At 42.9% G+C, this 20,402-nt stretch overlaps 1 protein-coding gene across 1 annotated transcript in view; it reads right to left on the reverse strand.

Annotated features, from left to right (window-relative positions):
- Positions 1-18,547, reverse strand: part of PIAS4 (protein inhibitor of activated STAT 4) — a 43,741-nt gene extending 25,194 nt beyond the window's left edge. The window contains exons 1-4 of the mRNA XM_063455941.1: positions 18,448-18,547; positions 11,592-12,042; positions 4,145-4,229; positions 952-993 (exon numbers count right to left, since the gene is read on the reverse strand). Of these exons, the coding sequence (XP_063312011.1) occupies positions 952-993; positions 4,145-4,229; positions 11,592-12,042; positions 18,448-18,489 (620 nt within the window). The 5' untranslated portion in view covers positions 18,490-18,547. The remainder of the gene's footprint in view (positions 1-951; positions 994-4,144; positions 4,230-11,591; positions 12,043-18,447) is intronic.
- Between the last annotated feature and the right edge of the window lie 1,855 nt (positions 18,548-20,402).

The following is a 20,402-nucleotide window of genomic DNA, read 5'->3' on the forward strand; positions in this document are numbered from 1 at the left end:
AGCGATAGCTCCATAGTCTTCCTCAAAAGTTTCAACATTTAAGACTCCACTTCCTAGTGTGGTCAAAGCTCAAGCCTGATTATGTAAAGTCTGGGGATTGGCACCAAAAGCAGGAACTTTAAAGCTACAGATGCAAAAAAATTAAATAAAAGAGCATATATTATGCATATAAATGTGAGGATCACTTACAGCACACACGTGTATGCTGTAAGGTGATGAACCCAGGAAGCAGGACTATGTAAACTGTGCCTGGCAGAGCTCAAGCACCATAACCACTCCCCCTTCCCCGTTGTATGGAGGCAAGCCGTTTTATCTGTAATGTTCCTTAAAGTACTAATCTGAAGTCCAATGTTTCTCATAGAGATGGGTAATTTAAACAAATTTAGGAATTTGCATTTACAAAGTATTTTTTGTATGTGACCTGCTTTAAAAAGCTATTGGGAGGCTAAATAAGCATTGAATAGAATAATATTTCATATGAGCCAGTTGGCAAGTTACATTACATGTATATTTTAACATAGACCAGGCTCAATTAGAATCGCACTAGGACAGTAAGTGTAGTCCCACGGGAACAAGAGACATCTTGTTTGATTAGCTCACTCAACCATGGGCAACCTGTCCAAGGCTTCTGGCTTTAGCATGATGTGTGTGTGGACACCAGACACAACAGGTGCACAAAGCCAGAAAACCGCATTCTACATTGCTGTTTGTCAGACCAGAGGGGCTACCCAACCTATCACACAAAGCATAGGTACTACAATCGGAGTGTACGTTTACCAAAAAGGGGGAGTAGGAGAGAGGGGAGAAAAAAAAAAAAAGCATAAAACCTTTTTATATTGTAAATATCACATTCAGTTTCATTAGATAACCACATGAAAATTTTGTGGTGTCAGGCAAATCCTCTTCCTAGCACAAAGGAGTTTGAGTTGTGGTGGTCTGTAGGAGTCTTACCTCAGGACAACTTGAACAGATTTGATGCCAGGGTGCAAATCTCTAGAAGTGAAAAAAGAAGAAATCATGTGATTTAAACTGAACGGCAAGATTATAACGGTAAAAGAGCAAAGAGTCACAAATGTTACCAAAGAAGCACAATTTTACACGTGCACAAACACTATGATGATTATGTCATAAAATACAGCTTTCCCACCAAGATAAAGATAAAACCATATATACAAACCATGAGGTTTAATCACTATACTTGAAACTGTACAGACATGTTAAGACAACTACAAACGCTCGGCCAAAAAAAGCCAAACTAGAGAAGTTCTCTAACTGCTCCTCACCAAATTGATATTTCTTTTCAAATCTCTACAGGACAGCATACCCTTCGTAAAGCAAGTTTTTGCAGAATTCTAGGTCAGGGCTCAAAATGTATCATTGCTTTAAATGGTTCCACTTAGCTGTATTTTGGATATTATCTGCTTTTTAAAACCCTTTTAAGCGGATTTTGTTTCTTTTCCAGGATCTGAAGAAGTGACCAATTTTGAGAATTTATTTAAGCAAGTGCATGGATGTGGGTTCCTCTTCAGTTAAATCTCTAAAGCAGGGGTGCCCAAAAGGTAGATCCCAGAGGTTTTAAAACTACAACCCCCATGATGCTCTGCATGCCTTTAGAATGGTTTTTTTTTTTAAATTCTTTATTTTTATTTGTGCATGCATTAACAACAAGCGTGCAGAGCCACGACGGCTGCTACATGCATTTTAATAGCTTAACAATACGTGGCAGTTAAACAGCACATTTTTTATAACATGAAGAGAGCAGGCTGTGGAACATTATTGGTTAATAGGTCTGATTTTATGCAAGTACAAATACATCTGGGCTTGCTATCTTAATATGTTACTCAGGATACTAGATGTCCACAATGAGTTAAATGCTTGTCATATGATAAGGATAGACAAAACAGTGCTAGGGGACTTGTCAGGCCTACATAAGATTAGGTGAATTAGAAATGGTGTTCGCTTGCCGAGTGTTATTATCGAGACAATGAGCTATTAACATCTCTGAGTCCTGTAAGCGTTAGAGAGAGGTAATCCTGGGACTGAGAATTACAAAGAGTCATTACATTGCTGGAGATGATCTTGTTGTGTGTTAGCAGGGACCATTTAAACTAGTTGTCACCTTATACCACAGATGAGCGATAACAGGGGGTTCAGCATCAGCGTGTCCCCAAAATTTTCCGGTCCTTGAACCAATAGGCCTCCTAGCCGCTTTCCGTCTTGATGCCTTGAGTGGTCAGTGCTGTCTAGGTGGGTTCTGCATCGTTGTGTCTCGTGGTAGGTGCTATTGCCCTCATTTCCATGAAATTGCAGCTTGATCCCAGTTGCACCTTCCAGAAGCTTTATTGCTTTGTAATAGGCTGGTAGGACAATAGTGGGTGCTCTTTCTTCAGCTTTGTTGGCTCTCACTTGTGTATCAGCGATAGCTCGATCTCTGTTGGCAGCTCACGCACATGGCCAGCGGCCATCTTGTGGGTTGTCGCCCGGTTGATGTTGCCCACCAGGGCGGTTGTTTGGGCCCAGGTCGGTACGCTGGACAATGCCCCTGCAGACAGGGATGACCCCCCCGGTCCAGAGGGGGGGGGGAGGTGCGAGACGCCGGCCGGAGACCCGGGAGAGCGGCCGTCCCATCCCAGCTCAAGCCCCAACGAGCTCCGAGCCCCAGCCGGGTTACTGTCGGTGCCGGGCAGGGTCCTATGCGGTATCCCCGCTGTCCCCTGTTACTGGGGGTCTGTGTGGACATCTGTGTGGTCTGCTGGTCGCGGTAAACCTCCAGTTTGCTCCGACTTTCAGGCCCTTGGAGTGGGAGCTCACACAAACACGTCTGATCCTGCCGGCGGTCAGGCTCCGCCCCCCTTTAGAATGTTTTTAAATAACAAAGTATTATGGAAGCTGTAGTTCTAAAACATCTGGGGATCTATCTTTTGGGCACCCATGGTCTACAGGCGAGCTTTCATTCCGAAAATTGGGGAAATAAATTAATTAGGTGTTCAGGTATCAGTGCTGTATCTTTTTTATTCTGTTAAAGAACACTACAGATTAATGCAGTAGTCTTTGTGGCCAAGATGCTCTCAGTGGGAAGGGGGCATGTCAATTTAATCACATTCATCTTCATTGAAACTTCAAGATCTCATCCTGTCAGAGGTTCTTCCAGGTTCCCCAGTGCCTTCTGATAGTAAAACTATACACACACACCAACAATATTGCATTCGACGCCTTTCCACAAAAGTCAACCCCGTTTTCTCACATTATTATTGCAATACATATTGTACATTATTTTTTAGGTTTTGGTAACCACTGACACTTTACTGCTCACCTTTGTAATGTTTCAGGTTATTCAGTGTGTATGATCTACTTCAATATGAATAAAAACTAGAAAACTGTAAATCTATAGCAATGCAACCAGAAGAGCCAATAATGTGTGTCTGCACTTGGCAAGGTGAAGGACAGGAACTAGAGGTTACACATCACCCAGCAACACTTAAAGGTGCACTACTGCCCACATGGGTAAAATCAATGCTTAGTAGATATACCCCTAACGAATACACACATTTTTAATGCACGTTTTCATTGGGGTAGATCTTAAGAGTATGCAAAGGCTGCAGTTCTTATAAACGGCAGTCTTAGCTAGCCCTCCCCTCTTTTTTCCATGGAAGAGACTTTCAGTCTGTTCATTGGGAAATACCCATTGAGAGGCCTATGAATTGATGTCCACGTGCATGCGCGCCTGGGCTTAGGTATGTGGAGCAGGTCTGAGATCTGTGTGGGAGAAGGAGGCAAGTGCGTTAAAGTAGAGCGTGCCTACTACTTTTGTTAGCTAATGAGAGGAGGAGACTACAAACCTCCCTGACTGTTTTAACAGCCAGGGGGAGGAGTGGGGGGAAGGGGGGAGTGCTTTAGTGGTGTGGAGAGGTGCTTTAAGACCACTTAAAAGTTTTAAAGGAACAGTCCAAAGGATTGTTTGGCACCCTCCTCCAAATGCAAGGTCAAAAAATTAGAACCTTTTTAAAGGGAGCAGAGCACAGCAGACCAAGGTAAGAAGTCAAACATTGGTGCGGCACGAGGGTACCAATCACTGCAGTATTCTGTAGAAGCCATGGTACTTATTCCTTTAACAAACCTTTTATGGGTAAATGAAATAACATACCTTGAGTTCTTTATCAGGTCCACTTGCCTAGGAGATAGGACAAACACACAAGGGCTGTCTTGAATTTTTTCACTGTTCTGGGCAACTGTCAAGAAGTGGATAAAAAGTCATGACAAAATCAGTTAATTTGCTTTAACAGCATCAACACGAACAGGGGAGTCTCTCCCCTCCCCCCACCCAATATCTTTCAAGCCATCATATCTATTGCCAGATGCCCAGGACAAGAAGTTCTGGGCGCTGGCCAGGAGGTTCTTCTGTTTCTTTAGCCCTGCCACGGGCCAACAAGATGGCTGATACAGAGGCACAGGACAGTACCAAGGAGCACATCTTTTGCACAATCTTTGTAAATCATGTTATTCTACTTTAAGAAGGGAGTTTTCTGACTTAAAAGCCATGTTTCCTAATTTGTACACACATTAATAGCTTTTCGAGAAGTGTTTACAATGTGCAATATGTGGGGCAACTGGAGCACATGTTGAAAGATTTATTAGGGAACATTTATAGAACACCGACACTCATAATCTACTGACTACTGTTCGCAAACACTTAATGGGTTCAAATGTTGGTGTGAGTTTCTCTTTTCATGAAATATAGTGAATTAGGTGCCTCTGAATCAAACAAAATATTATTATTATTATTTTTTTTTTTTTTTTTAAAAAGAAAGATTCCCAATAAGAATCTACAATCATCTTCAGTTGCTAGGAGTCACAGTTTAAGAAATATATATATATAGATCAAAAAAATTTTTTTTTAATAAAAACAGACATTTTTGGACATTACTTTGTTTTTCCACTATTTTTATTCTGGTCTCCCAACTTATTTATAATGTATTAATTTCTCTGTATATCCAGAGGTTTAAAGAAGCTGTTTTTTTTTTTCTTGCCTCTTCAACGGAAACTATAGTGCCTGACACTTCTAGACACTGGGTGGGAGCTATCGTCACCTAGAAGTGTCAACCCCACCAGCCGTCACCAGTGATGAAGTTAGCTCATTGCAACCATCTATGGAGGATCCCATAGAACTCAATGCTGTACTTGCGCGCACTGAAGTGCCAGAGCTAAAGAGGACCCACCAGTAGTAGATGGCTTTGCTCACGATGGACTGGTTGAGCATAACAAAAAGATCGTATGAAACAAAAAACAAGGAAGTGACAGATTCAGGATGATATGGAAGAATGGTGGTAGAAAGAACTTGACAATAGGAGGAGCTTAGTCCAGGCCCACTTATGTTAAGGTTTGTTAATTTCACAGGTATACGTCAGCAAGAGGGTATTTAAAAAAAGCTCAGAGGAAAACAAATGTTTTAAGAATAAACCAAAACATTCTGACAGGATGCAAATGAGAATTATATTACGTAAAATGCAATTTTGGTGATAGTGATGCTTTAAATAAATAAATTTTGGAGTGACAATATTTAGAGGTGATTATGCAGGTTTGGTAACCTTGTATATTTATAGTGACCAAGTTATGAATGTTTCTTAACCTTGCTGCACTGTGTATAGTTACTGACTTTCTGAATTAAATTTGGGGATTGGGATTTTTTTTGTACTTTGCAGTTAAGCTGAAGCACCCCATACTGCGATATGCAGTGTGCTAGACCTGTCGTTTGGGGTTTTCAGTATACCTGATGGGAGATTTAATTCCTCTTTTTTTAGAATTAAGAGCTAGTTTCCCCCACTATACTAGAGATGAGGTAGCTTTTGTTTAGCCTGATTAAAGTTTTTGTTGTACGAAATGCAGCTTGCTGTTGAACCACTAGCTCTGAGCCAGTTACTGTATGTCCATGTGACTATTCCAATCCATTTTCCATGCGGAAAATAAAGTTAATTTTATGGAACTAGCAGTAATGGATTAATGCAAGTTTTCCAAATGTATGTTTAGGTCTCAGACATTGCAGCTTACAAATTATGTCTGTGCCTGTCTAAGAATCATTAGAGATCAAGTCGACAACATTATGAAAGCAGGTTCATTAAGATGCTGGTGATTCAGTTATATCCTTGCTGTGATAAGCAGCAGTGGGAAACCAATCAGCTGTGAGCAGAGCAAGAGCGCGAACCAATATCAGAGAATTAGCATTGGCAAATCCTGGCACACTGATGGGCCTCAACCATAACTATCTCCCTACTGCAGGAGGAAGCTGGATCCCAAAACACTGGTGCTGCAGTATCAGAGCATTGCACCCCATTTACCCCTTAAATGCAATCATTGTAATGCGCATGTTGAGTTTAAAGTGGGCCTGAAAGCCTAGCTATAGGAGTTTTACGTTGAGTGCTTTGCAGTGGCTCATTCGTCTCCTTGCTTTTTAGCAAGGATTAGATATAGACACTAGCACCACTACATTAAGTGGCTTCCCTAGGCATTTGAGGATATTAAACATCACAACAGTCTGACGTGATCAAAGCAGTGGAGGCACCATCTAGTGGCCGCCAGGAAGACATCCACAAGAGGATTGTGTTAGGCCTGCAACGTCAACATTGCTGGATCTACAAAACAGCAATAGTTTACATTGCAGGACCAGAACAGGGCCACTTAACCCAGACCAAGTCATTGAGATTGTCTGGGTGCCTATAGTGGTTCTTTGCTTTAAAAATCCATATCTCCTGGTCTGTTAAACACATTGCGCTGTAAACATTGTTTTTCGTTGAAGGCTGTGTAAGACACAGTCAGGGGAGGTGTGGCAAGGGCAGCATAGATGGAAACAAAAGTGATTTAACTACTAATTGAGCAGTGACACTGCAGTCACATGACCTATACACCAAAACTACTTCATTAAAGGAACACTATAAGGATCAAAACAACTTTAACGTAATTAAGCAATTTTAGTATATAGATCATAACCCTGCAGTCTCACCACTTATTTCTGTTTATGCATTCTTAGTCACACCTCCCTTAAATGTGACTCACACCGCCTACATAAAAAAAAAAAAAAAATGGTTTCATTTTCATTCAGATGTTCTAAACTTGTAAAATTATCTCCTGCTCTGTAAATTTCTCACACAAAAACCATCTAAATGGCTATTAACAGAGCAGGAGATAATTTCTAAATTAAACAGACAGTGCAATAAAGTGTAAACATTAGAGCTCACTTTACAGGAAGGTTGTGCATGTTACTTGCAGGGAGATGTGCCTAGGGCACCATAAACAAAGGATTTAACTCAGAGGGCTGAGAATTGAGCAGTGATATTGCAGGGGCACGATATATACATTAAAACTGCTTCATTAAGCTGAAGTTGTTGTGGTGACCACAGGGTCCCTTTAAGTTTAAAATGTTTATGTACTTAGTGACTCTTTAAAGCTGATCTCTTTACACCAGGCCTATCCAACCTGCGCCCCCCCAGATGTTGCTGAACTACAACTCCCATGATTCTTTCAATTAAACAGATAGCCAGGGAATCATGGGAGTTGTAGTTCAGCAACATCTGGGGGGGGGGGGGCTGCAGGTTGGACAGCCCTGCTTTACACCAATAGCAGGGGTGAAGAAGAACAAGAAAAGGTCAAAGGTTGTGGATACAGGTCATCAGACAAGGAAACTTCTTTCTTCCAGTTGCCCTCAGAGGACATCCAGCAGTGCCATCATCTCAAAATTGGCAATTATTTGGACCAGAGTGCCCAGGGTCTGGTCAAAAGTTGTGTTCAACTAAGAAAATTCTCCAGGTCACCTATGCTTCCAGTTTAGATATTTTGGCCTACAATGGTAAATTCACATTGAATTAATTGCGAGTCCCCATTAATTATCACTTTAGTGAATAAGTCTGCTTGGACTGAAGAGCAGAACAAAGAGGAGTCTCTGCAGGTAGGTGCCGCATGGCGGAGGTTCCTTGCAAATTCGGGGCTGCATTTCCACAAATGAAGTTGGGCAACTGCTGGGAGGGGGATGGATGTCACCCCCCCAGCAGAAGGAGATTGCAGTGAAGGCTAGGCCACCATAAGACACCTGTCGCAAGCATGCTGATGTCACATCTAATATGCACAGAAAAAAGCGGCACTGTCATGCCCAATCCAGTTTTTTTTTTTTTAACCCCCCTCCCGCCTCCACTACATCCAATTGACCCCCTAGTCACCCCCAAATGCCCCTAAGCCCCCCACATTACCTATTTTTTAATTCTTTATTTTCTGCCCCAATCTATATTCAGGGCGCCGCCATCTTTGTGTGGGTAGGTGAAGTCCCTGTGGGACACGTCATCTGCCCACACTAGATACTGAGATTCCCGCACATGCCCAGTGAAACACCTGGACATGCGAACGTGAATTTCACCTATTCATTCATTCATCAGACAGAGGAATGAACGAATAGAAAAAAATCAAACGAACAAACAAACATCGAATATCAGTGTTAGTTTGTTTGTTCGGTTTATTACAAGGAGGGAGCTACCGGCGTGCAGCTCCCTCCTTGTAATATGTAAAGATAGAATCGGCAGGGAGCAGTGCTCCCCACTACTTCATAAGCCCCCCAGGACACACCCTTACCCCCATAATAGCATAAGGGAGATTAAAATCTCCCGAATGCCCCTACTCGCTATACTGCGGCGGCAGGTGGGGGCCATAATAGTAATGAGGGGGGTACTGTCCCCCCCCCCCCCAGGCCCCCACCCCTGGGCGGCGGGTGAGGGCCATAATGGTAATGAGGGGGGGGACACCTACTGCCCTCCCCCCCCCCCGGCCCCCACCCCTGTGCGGCGGGTGGGGGCCATAATGGTAATGAGGGGGGGGAGAAACCTACTGTCCACCCCCCCTAATAAAACAATAAGGGGGGACCTACTGTTTGGGTGGGGGGGGTGATCTAGTCACCTTGATTGGGGGGGTGTTTCATTTAGGGCCCCCACCCACCGCTCATGGGTGGGGGCCGGGGGGAGGACAGTAGGTCCCCCCCCCTTATTGTTTTATTAGGGCCCCACCCACCGCGCAGTGGTGGGGGCAGGTAAGGAGGACAGTAGGTCCCCCCCCTTATTGTTTTATTAGGGCCCCCACCTACCGCGCAGGGATGGGGGCCAGGGGGGAGGACAGTAGGTCCCCCCCCCTATTTTGTTTTATTACGGCCCCCACCGCGCAGGAGTGGGAGGACAGTAGCCCCCCCATCTTTATTTAGGGCCCCCACCCACACCAGCTGCGCAAGGGGGGGAGGGGGGGTTATTAGGTTTTTTTGTTTTTTACATAGGCTGCTCACTGCTTACTACACATGCCCCTACTCGCGATATAGCGAGTAGGGGCATATTATGTATTACTACTAAGTAATCTTTACTTAGTATTAGTAAATTTGGCTGAAAGACCAATTTAGGTCTTTCAGCCTTTTAGTGGATAGCTCCCTGATATCGTGTGAATTAGGGAGTTATCTACTAAGCGGCTGCAAGATGCAGCCGCGGCAATGAATAGGATCGGAGTTTCATTCATTAGAATGAATTCCGATACGAACAAAGTACCGAATTGCATCCTAACACCAATGGAGAAACTCTTCTCATTCTGTTAGGATGCAATTCGGCAGTTTTGCCGACGTTCTATCTAAGTGACAGGACGTTCGGCAATACTGACAGGAAGCATTGTGGGAACAGGGAGGAAAGCTAGGGATCATGGGAAAATTGCTCTGACCAGCGGAAATAAAGCACACTTTGCTCCTCCGCTGGTCAGAGCTGGTCAAGCAGAGGAATTCTCCATAAGGCAAAGAGTCCTTACTTTGTCTTATGATTCTAAAGAAAACTAAAGAAGACAGGAAGAAAAGAATAACAGATCCCGAGAGAGGGGGAGAAGAGGAAGAGATTGAGGAAAGATAAGTTCGGCATGACAGTGCCGCTTTAACATTAGTCACCTGGAACTCTTGTTCTGGGCTGGCTGATTATGCTCCAATCATGCTGCTGGTAGTGCAGTTAGACTACCAGCTGAAGAGGTGTTACACTCTTTATATGTATTATTTCATCGCAAGACACTGCACATACAGACTCCAGGCACCATGACCGTTTCAAATCAAATTATGGTGATTGACAGCCACTAGAGTTGGAGTTAACCCTGCAATGAGCTGAAGTGGTCTGGGTGCCTATAGTGTCCCTTTAACTAGAAAACATTTAACCCTTTGCCTGCTTTTAAAGGCAAAGGGTGGCTTCATTTAATATTGGTTTTATTTATTTATTTTAAGTATTTTTACTTGAAATCATTTTCTCACACCTGTCGAAGACTAGTGCACAACAGCATAAAATATACGTTTGGGGGGTTTTCATTCTCTAAATTAGCTCATCACCATTGCACTTATACCCCTCAGCGCACCCAATTTTGGAAAGTACCTGCCTGAATTAAAATTGAATGCATAGAACATTTTCTAAATCTGAAAAAAAACAAAAAACAACATGATTGCAGTGTGTTTAATCATATTTGTTGCACACAATTTGCTTTAGGATAATCGGTAGGGGTGAATCCTTGTATTTTATGCCTGGCCTCTGGTGGCCTTGGTACTCAAAGACTTAAATGCCCCACATATCACTGATCACAAATAAGAGATTATTCACTGCCTAGCCTCTCTTGATGGCATTACTAGGGGGGGAGGGGAAACAAAACATTTCAGTGAGCAATAACTGACAGTCAAAGCAAAAGATGCTGATCGCAAACTTCTTCTAAGTATACATACAAATGGTACGATTGGAAGGTTTACAAATATCTGTTGGTGTATTACCCACTATCTGCCACCTATACTTGTGGTAACCACATACATTTACTAAAACAATAAAATAATCTCCCCTAGGTTTAATTATCACAGAGTTTCTAGCCATCTGGTGTAGATTTCCAGCTGATCACCTTTGCCTGCCCCAAGTCTTGGTTTGGACAACAGTGGGTACTGAAACAGGAAACACTGAGCACACAACTTCCTGGCTCTGTACTTAACTTGCTAGTTACCATCAGGCATAAATCTAGGCATTAGCTGCCCTGTATTAAAGGGACACTATAGGCACCAGAAAAACCTAAGCTTAATGAAGTAGTTTTGGTGTATAAATCACGCACCTGCAGTCTCACTGCTCTATTCTGACATTCATCCTTTCTAAATACTTCCTGTAAAGATAAATCTAATATTTGCACATTTTGTTTAATTTAGAAATTATGTCCTGCTGTGTTAATGGCCTTGTAGACCCTGCAGGAGCATCCTGTGTTTGAAAATGTTCAAATTACAGAGCAGGGAATAAACTTCTAAAGCAAGCCAACATCTGACTGAAAATGAAACAATTTTTTCCCTAGGTTGACAGTGAGTCACAGCCATGGGGCTAGGGCTGCGTGAACAGGAAAAATAGTTATAACCACTAAATAGAGAATTGAGCAGTGAGATTGCAGGGGTATGATCATACACCAAACCTGCTTAATTAAACCTAAATTGTTTTGATGCTTATAATATCCCTTTAAAGAAACAGTCATTTTTATGTTATATATTTAATCCAAATTAAAATGTTGGTAACAGCCAAAATATGATTACTTACCTAATTCTGTTGGTTTTAAAAGTTCATCCACCACATCGTAAAAAGGCAGCTTGGCTAGGCGCACCTCAGGTTTAGTCAAGACTTTGGGTGGTACCCTAGACAGGCCATTAACGTGTTTTCCATACAGAGATGGGTAGTCCATGTTAGGAGGAGAGAGTGAAGTCCTTGTGCCTGAAGATCCATGGTCATAGGAGGCATGCATTTGCAGTGATTCAGGAGACCGACTCTGAACAGGATGCTGTGCAGGAGCAGCAGAGACTGTCTCAGGGCCTTTCTTAGCGTAGCGTGTCTCGTAGAGCTCTTTTATTTTCTTAAAGACTTCTGGGCTGCAATCAAACTGCACAAGCTGCAAGGCCCGTGTCACAAGCTCATGTTTCAAACCACTTTTACTACGGCCAACATATCCCAAAAGCATTTGCAGGTCTGATACCCGGAAGCTCATTACCATGTTCTGAAAGAGATTAACAGTTTGTTGTGAGAAACCAATGTGTAATTTTTTTTTTTTTTTTTAATCTATATATCTATATCTAAAAAAAAAAGTAAAGCCACCCCTGAATCATAGGCTTCATGGTATCTCAAATGTGACACATTTATTTTACACCAACCAACCCAGTTCACAATCTTAAAGTGGCACTGTCACCATCTGGGGTCTTTGCATAATTTGCAAGACCCCCCAAAGGCAGGGCATGACAAATATACTTGGAATCTATGAGTCAGCCACACAAAAAAAAAAAATGTATAAAAAAAAAAAAACTAGAAACCAGTTTTATTTTCAGCAACAAAAATACAATTCTCAAAGGGACTTAAAGGGACACTACAATAGTTCATAGCCTGTTTCTGCAAGCTTTTCAATGTAAACACTGCCTTTTTACATTGCTGTCTAGAAACCTCTAGTGGCAGTCACTCAGACGTGCTTTTCTTAGACGCATATCCAGGATCCTGACCAATAGCACCAAAACTATGTGAACACTGCCAGGGCTAGTCACAAAAGTGAAAACTGTCAGAAATTAAAAGTGAATTTAACATTTAAAGTTAAAGTAGCAGTACAAAAATTAGTCTACGTAAAGGTTTCCAATTCAGCTAATTAGGCTTTAAATTTGAAGTTCACTTGGAATTCCAGACAATTCTCCCTTTGGTAATTAACCCTGTGAGTCGGGATGCCACATTGCAGCTTTTTGAAGCAGGTCAGGAGAGAGATCTTATGATCTCCCCTTTCCAGCAGGAGCACCAAATCAAGAGGTGCCGTATAGATACGAAAAATTGAGTTAAAGAACCACTAAAAGCACACAGGCAACTTCTGTGGTCCTGTAGGTTTAAAACGGCAATGTTTCCATTGCAGGGTTAAACACACCTTTAGTGGCTTTACACCATTGTGTATGCTGAACAGCAGGAGGGTAGGGACGCACTTCCTACCAAAGGATTTGTATTCCTAAAGCTTTAGTGTTGATTTAAATATAAGCTGTATAATTGAGGCAACGTGGTACATGCAGGATGATGTGGAAGGAGGCAGAGGAGCCAAAGACTACTGCTACATGAACTGCATTAAGCAACAAACACACTACATCTTAATATAGTGGTTGTGATGCAAAAACCCTGTTCCTGCAGTTTCAAAAATTCAACCATTGCCATTTGTAGGAAACAGCAAAGTTTATATTTGCCAGTCAGAATGCCTCTAGTGGCGGTCAGGAAGTTGTGGTTGCTCTGTACCGAGAGCAGAATAGAGATTCTTTTTTTCTGCTCTCCCATGTCAACTATTCTGCAGAGTCTATGCCGAAAATATAACTGCAAAGTGGGAGAAAGATTTATTTTTAAATAGGATTTTCTCCCAAGCTACACATTTGCTAGAAAAATATATAGGCAAAATGTGATGTTCTGTAAAAAGAGCATATGTAATAGGCACAGGAGGCAACCTTTAAAGACCTTTTCACTTTTCTTGTTTGTAGTCAAGGGCCACTCAGACCCCATAACTTCATCTCACGAAGTGGTTATGGGGTCTGGAGTCTTTAGGACCGTTAAGCCACTTTTAAGTAGAAAGTGGATATCCTGGACACCTTTCATGTCATCCCATTGGTCTTCCCCTTGACCGCCTTAGTAAGAAAGCTTTGCTTGGCAGTCAGTGACAGGCTGAGAGCATCAGATGAAGAAAGAAGGTAGCATGATTGACGCCCTAGTTCAGAACTTTAGTGTTAAACCGTTAGAACATGGTTTTTAACACTAAGATAAGATGACACCAGAGACTCCAGGTTCTACAATGTCATTGAGATTAAGTTGTTATAGGACTGAAATGTTCTTTTACAGTGGTTTTGGCATTCACAGCACCTCAACTACAGACAAACTCCCAAAGCCCCAGCAAGCGCCCTACATGGAGTATAACCAAAAAATTCTGCTTCAACACTTGTGCGGGTCCTTTCCTTATGTCAGACTAAAAAAGACAAGATCTATAGTCAATACACTGAGTGACAAGATGACACAGCCATACACTGGTATGTAAGTGGAGTGCTAAGAAACTGGAAGTGTATACATACAGTGTATTGGATGCAAGATAAACCCACATACCCTATACACAGAAATGAAACTAATGGAATGTACTCAAAGTATATTGCATTGCATAGATTCTTTTTCTTATGTAATTTCTCAATTCATGAACATAAATACTAAAATTGGCACACATGCATAACAGAGCCTATGAAAGATCAGCTCAAATCTGTAGCAATTGTATGACTTGAGGGTGGTACACTCCTCTTGAAATAGATTAGCACAAAAAAAAAAATCATAGGAAGATACCGACTGATGTACAAATCATAAATGGTGGAAATAGGCAAGCTGATGGTTGCAGTATTGCACAAATACTGCATAGCTAACTTTGAACTATGGTTCCGTGGTGACTGGTTCCAACTGCCAGACATGGAGTTACATCCAAAGTAATCTCTGTATTGGCATAGCTAAAAGAAAAATGCTACAATTATAGAGAGAGTCACTGCACCATAACCATGTGAAAAAGCTGGTGTTATGGTGCTTAGAGTAGATCTTTAAGCTAAAAAAGTAATGTACTTTAAAATGTTTCTTTTGATGGTCACATGGATGATTAACACAAGATAGTTTTTGATCCAGGGAAACTCCAAAACACCATAAGCACTTGGGGCTCCGTACCAAGATTATGGTGCCATCACCTTGTTTATGCATGATTTAATTCCTTTTCTGGTAAGCTTACTTTTGATTTGCAAAACAATAAAATAAAAAGCTTTATAAGCACCCCTTAAATGTTAAAGAAATTAATGTCCAATACATTCAAAAGACAAAACAAATGGGGACTACATTGTAAGTAAATCCTCCTGCAACTTCCCACCTGCCGGTATACAAGCAGGCATGTCACCTGTGGGAAGGGAGGGGGGTGTCTTGCAAAATGCGCAAAGTCTAATGAAAGCAACAGGGCTGAAGTGACAGATACACTTAAAAGAGCAACAACACACAGGTGGAAGAGATTCAGCAGCAAGAATTTGGAAGAGAATTTGTTTGCCTTCACCTGAGCCATCTATAGCAGAAACGTGTTACGGTAATGTGCATTAAACTATCGATAGGCTGCAGGGATTAGCAAAGCAAGCTTAATTCAAATGTATCTGATGTTTTTTAAATACTCAAACACGTTTGTCTTATTTATTTAGAAACTTTAAACCATTTTTGCCGCAATACAAGCGGTTATGATGAAATGAATAAAATGTTAAACTGTAAGAGAAAAAATAAAAACATTTTCCCTCTATTATGTATATAAAGGGTCTCAACATCCCATGCATCCATAATTATTGTCATTTGTCTAGTGATTTCACTCTTTTCTCAAAATCGAGAAAAATAAATAAAAGTATTGTTACTTTTGTACTAATGGTATATTTCAGAACACTCAGCTGGTTGTGTCAAATTCAAACAACATTTCTAGGGAACACATACAGGCCAATACTATAATTTACACAAATTATATAGTTTAAACATAGCATTACCAGTTACTTTACCTCTAGAAATTATTTTTTTTTTTTTATTGAAAATAATAATGAAACATTCCCATCAGAGAAACAATTCAAAAATGTTTAAAATAGTTCAGAATTTACTACAAGAGCATGCGGTTTTGTAAAATAACTATAGACAAAGTACCTAAGATGATTTTAGTCAAATATGACAAAAGAAATAAAGGAAAGCCAGTTAAACCACTTATGAAAAAGAGCAGATAAATTGAGAAAAAAAAAAAAGACGGGAAGGCTATGGCTTGGATTAGTAGACCTTGGTGACCCAGGGCAGATAGTCCCCCAGGTAAGTTATATCGACACAGATTCTAAATGTTGGATATAACTAACCTAGGGGGGACTACTAGTCAGTGTAGCTATAACTAACCTAGGGGGGACTACTAGTCAGTGTAGCTATAACTAACCTAGGGGGGACTACTAGTCAGTGTAGCTATAACTAACCTAGGGGGGACTACTAGTCAGTGTAGCTATAACTAACCTAGGGGGGACTACTAGTCAGTGTAGCTATAACTAACCTAGGGGGGACTACTAGTCAGTGTAGCTATAACTAACCTAGGGGGGGGACTACTAGTCAGTGTAGCTATAACTAACCTAGGGGGGACTACTAGTCAGTGTAGCTATAACTAACCTTGGGGGGACTACTAGTCAGTGTAGCTATAACTGACCTGGGAGGGACTGGTCAGTGTAGCTATAACTAACCTGGGAGGGACTGGTCAGTGTAGCTATAACTAACCTGGGAGGGACTGGTCAGTGTAGCTATAACTAACCTGGGAGGGACTGGTCAGTGTAGCTATAACTAACCTGGGAGGGACTGGTCATTGTAGCTATAACTAACCTGGGGGGGACTGGTCAGTGTAGCTATAACTAACCTGGGGGGGGGACTGGTCAGTGTAGCTATAACTAACCTGGGGGGGACTGGTCAGTGTAGCTATAACTAACCTGGGGGGGACTGGTCAGTGTAGCTATAACGAACCTGGGGGGGACTGGTCAGTGTAGCTATAACTAACCTGGGGGGGACTGGTCAGTGTAGCTATAACTAACCTGGGGGGGGGGACTGGTCAGTGTAGCTATAACTAACCTGGGGGGGGACTGGTCAGTGTAGCTATAACTAACCTGGGGGGGGACTGGTCAGTGTAGCTATAACTAACCTGGGGGGGGGACTGGTCAGTGTAGCTATAACTAACCTGGGGGGGACTGGTCAGTGTAGCTATAACTAACCTGGGGGGGGACTGGTCAGTGTAGCTATAACTAACCTGGGGGGGACTGGTCAGTGTAGCTATAACTAACCTGGGGGGGACTGGTCAGTGTAGCTATAACTAACCTGGGGGGGACTGGTCAGTGTAGCTATAACTAACCTGGGGGGGACTGGTCAGTGTAGCTATAACTAACCTGGGGGGGACTGGTCAGTGTAGCTATAACTAACCTGGGGGGGACTGGTCAGTGTAGCTATAACTAACCTGGGGGGGGGACTGGTCAGTGTAGCTATAACTAACCTGGGGGGGGGACTGGTCAGTGTAGCTATAACTAACCTGGGGGGGGACTGGTCAGTGTAGCTATAACTAACCTGGGGGGGGACTGGTCAGTGTAGCTATAACTAACCTGGGGGGGACTGGTCAGTGTAGCTATAACTAACCTGGGGGGGGACTGGTCAGTGTAGCTATAACTAACCTGGGGGGGGGACTGGTCAGTGTAGCTATAACTAACCGGGGGGGGACTGGTCAGTGTAGCTATAACTAACCTGGGGGGGACTGGTCAGTGTAGCTATAACTAACCTGGGAGGGACTGGTCAGTGTAGCTATAACTAACCTGGGGGGGGACTGGTCAGTGTAGCTATAACTAACCTGGGGGGGGACTGGTCAGTGTAGCTATAACTAACCTGGGGGGGGACTGGTCAGTGTAGCTATAACTAACCTGGGGGGGGACTGGTCAGTGTAGCTATAACTAACCTGGGGGGGGACTGGTCAGTGTAGCTATAACTAACCTGGGGGGGGACTGGTCAGTGTAGCTATAACTAACCTGGGGGGACTAGTCAATGTAGCTATAACTAACCTGGGGGGACTAGTCAATGTAGCTATAACTAACCTGGGGGGACTAGTCAATGTAGCTATAACTAACCTGGGGGGGGGGATTAGTCAATGTAGCTATAACTAACCTGGGGGACTAGTTAGTTATCAGTTCATTAAATCAACATCCCAACACTGAATATACAGTGATGGCACCTGGAACTAGCTCTATGGCACCCCGTGTAAAGCTTATTATATCATTAGTGTCCCTGCCATCACATACAGATATACGGGAGCGATCTCCAAAGGGAGCTCTGTATATCTATAAAAAAAGGGAGCTCTGTATATCTATAAAAAAAGGGAGCTCTGTATATCTATAAAAAAAGGGAGCTCTGTATATCTATAAAAAGGGAGCTCTGTATATCTATAAAAAGGGAGCTCTGTATATCTATAAAAAGGGAGCTCTGTATATCTATAAAAAAGGAGCTCTGTATATCTATAAAAAAAGGGAGCTCTGTATATCTATAAAAAGGGAGCTCTGTATATCTATAAAAAGGGAGCTCTGTATATCTATAAAAAGGGAGCTCTGTATATCTATAAAAAGGGAGCTCTGTATATCTATAAATGTATCCGGGCCACTCTCATCCCGGCCAGCCCTGATCCCTGGGAGGTGCTGCTATCCATATAACGGCAGTGAGTGGGCACGGCCATGGTGTGAGCCGCGAGGCCGCTCCCCGCCGCCAGGTAACACACGGGGAAGGGGCTGAGGCCGCGTGCCGATTGCCGGCCCGCGAGGACACCGGTATCCCGCAGCCGCCGCGAACCCTTTCGCATTCTCACCTTCGCTTCCACCAGTTCGGCCGCCATCTTGGCCTCCAGCATCCCCCGCGCCGGTCGACGCTGCCCCACGTGATCAGGCTGCGCGCTGCGGGGCCAATCGGCGCCTGTGCTCCCGCGAGGCCGGCCACGCCCACTCCGCGCACGCGTGTTCATGTCCCCGCCCTTTCTGTATCTCTCGCGCTCACTCCCCCCGACCTCCTCCTCTCCTTTTCCTCCTTCACTTCCCACAGCCGCCGCCAAACGTACTTCCGCCAACCGTGCGGCAGGTACAGGCCCCGCCCCTTCTCATCCTGCCCGCTCGTTTTATAAAGTCATTTAACCCTTTGTGGGTGACTTACTGATATTGGAAGGCCAGAGATTTCAAATATTTTTTCATTGAGTTTTTAAAATATATATATATATATATATACACTTATACTGTAATAACAATAAACATATCGACTGTATACATTGATAATACACAACGTTTAACAACAATGACTTTACAAAGTTACCAACAGTGTAATGGAAATAAAAAAATAAAATTGGGGGGAAAAATAATGAAAAAAAAAAAACCTAAACAATAAAATAATATTGTAAAAAGAAGATGTATAATCATCCTTAAAAATTTAATTAGTTGGAGTTTTGTTTTTTTTTAAACTGGTATTTTGGCCTACAATGTGCAATTCTCATGACAATAAAACTAAATTATATTAAAAAAAAATATATATATATATATATATATATATATATAAGATGGTGTCATACAGGACTAGACACACAAGTATCAGCTGTGCAGAATTCAAAGTGAATTTTAAATTCAAAAAGTTGAAGTAAAATGTAAGCGCTGCGGAAGGGGAGACTTTTTTTTTTTTTTTAACCGGCTCATCTATTTTGGCCTTGAAGGAACATTAATGTTACAAATGCAAAGATGTATTCCTAACACTAAAGTTGTCAGGATCGGGACAGGGATCCAACACGCAGAGTACAAACAGGTACAAGATACGTATACCGGACCTTAGAATGGCCGGACTAACGTACGGAGAATATAGAGAATAGTCAAAGACAAGCCGAGGTCGAGGGAACGAGAAGACAGGTAAGCGAGGAACAAGCCGGGTCAAGGGTAACAGAGATAAACAGAGTAAGACAAACAAGCCGGGTCAGAACCAAAGGGATAACAGAAATAACAGAGCACTGTGTGACTAGGCAGACTAGAACCACGACAGGGCAATGAGCAAATGGGAGAAGCAAGTTTAAATACCCTGTCTCGGAAGGGTAGACACGCCTCCGACGAGTCCTGATTAGTCTCTGAAGGATTGAGTGACAGGTCGTTCCGGGTTGGCGTCATGACGTCGGTTTACGGACGTCATGCTAGAAAAGGGAGTGAGTCCCTCGCGGCCGGCGTTTACGTGACCGGATGGACCGCGAGGAACAGAGGAAACAGCCCGTGCGGACGGATGGACGTCTAAGTCTCTGCCTCTCTCGGAGGTAGAGACTTCAGGTACCCTGACAGTACCCCCCCTCTCAGATACGCCCACCGGGCAGAAGGAACCGGGACGAGATGGGAAGCGGGAGTGAAACGCCCTGCGGAGACGAGGAGCATGAACATCCTCCTGAGGTACCCAACTCCTCTCCTCAGGACCATATCCCTTCCAATCGACCAGATATTGTACTCTCCCCCGGGAGATTCGAGAATCGATAATAGAGTTAACCTCATACTCCTCCTGACCCTCCACCTGAACAGAGCGAGGAGAGGATGATGTGGAGGAAAATCTGTTACAGACTAGTGGTTTCAACAATGAAACATGAAATGAGTTAGGGATGCGTAAGGCAGTTGGAAGAGCTAGACGATACGCAACTGGGTTAATGCGCGTTAGCACCCTGTAAGGTCCAATATAACGAGGAGCGAACTTCATGGAAGGCACTTTTAAACGGATGTTTCTTGTACTCAACCATACTCTATCACCTGGAACAAA

Source organism: Pelobates fuscus, chromosome 5 (assembly GCF_036172605.1).
Source record: "Pelobates fuscus isolate aPelFus1 chromosome 5, aPelFus1.pri, whole genome shotgun sequence".
In the NCBI taxonomy this organism is placed as follows: Eukaryota; Metazoa; Chordata; class Amphibia; order Anura; family Pelobatidae; genus Pelobates; species Pelobates fuscus.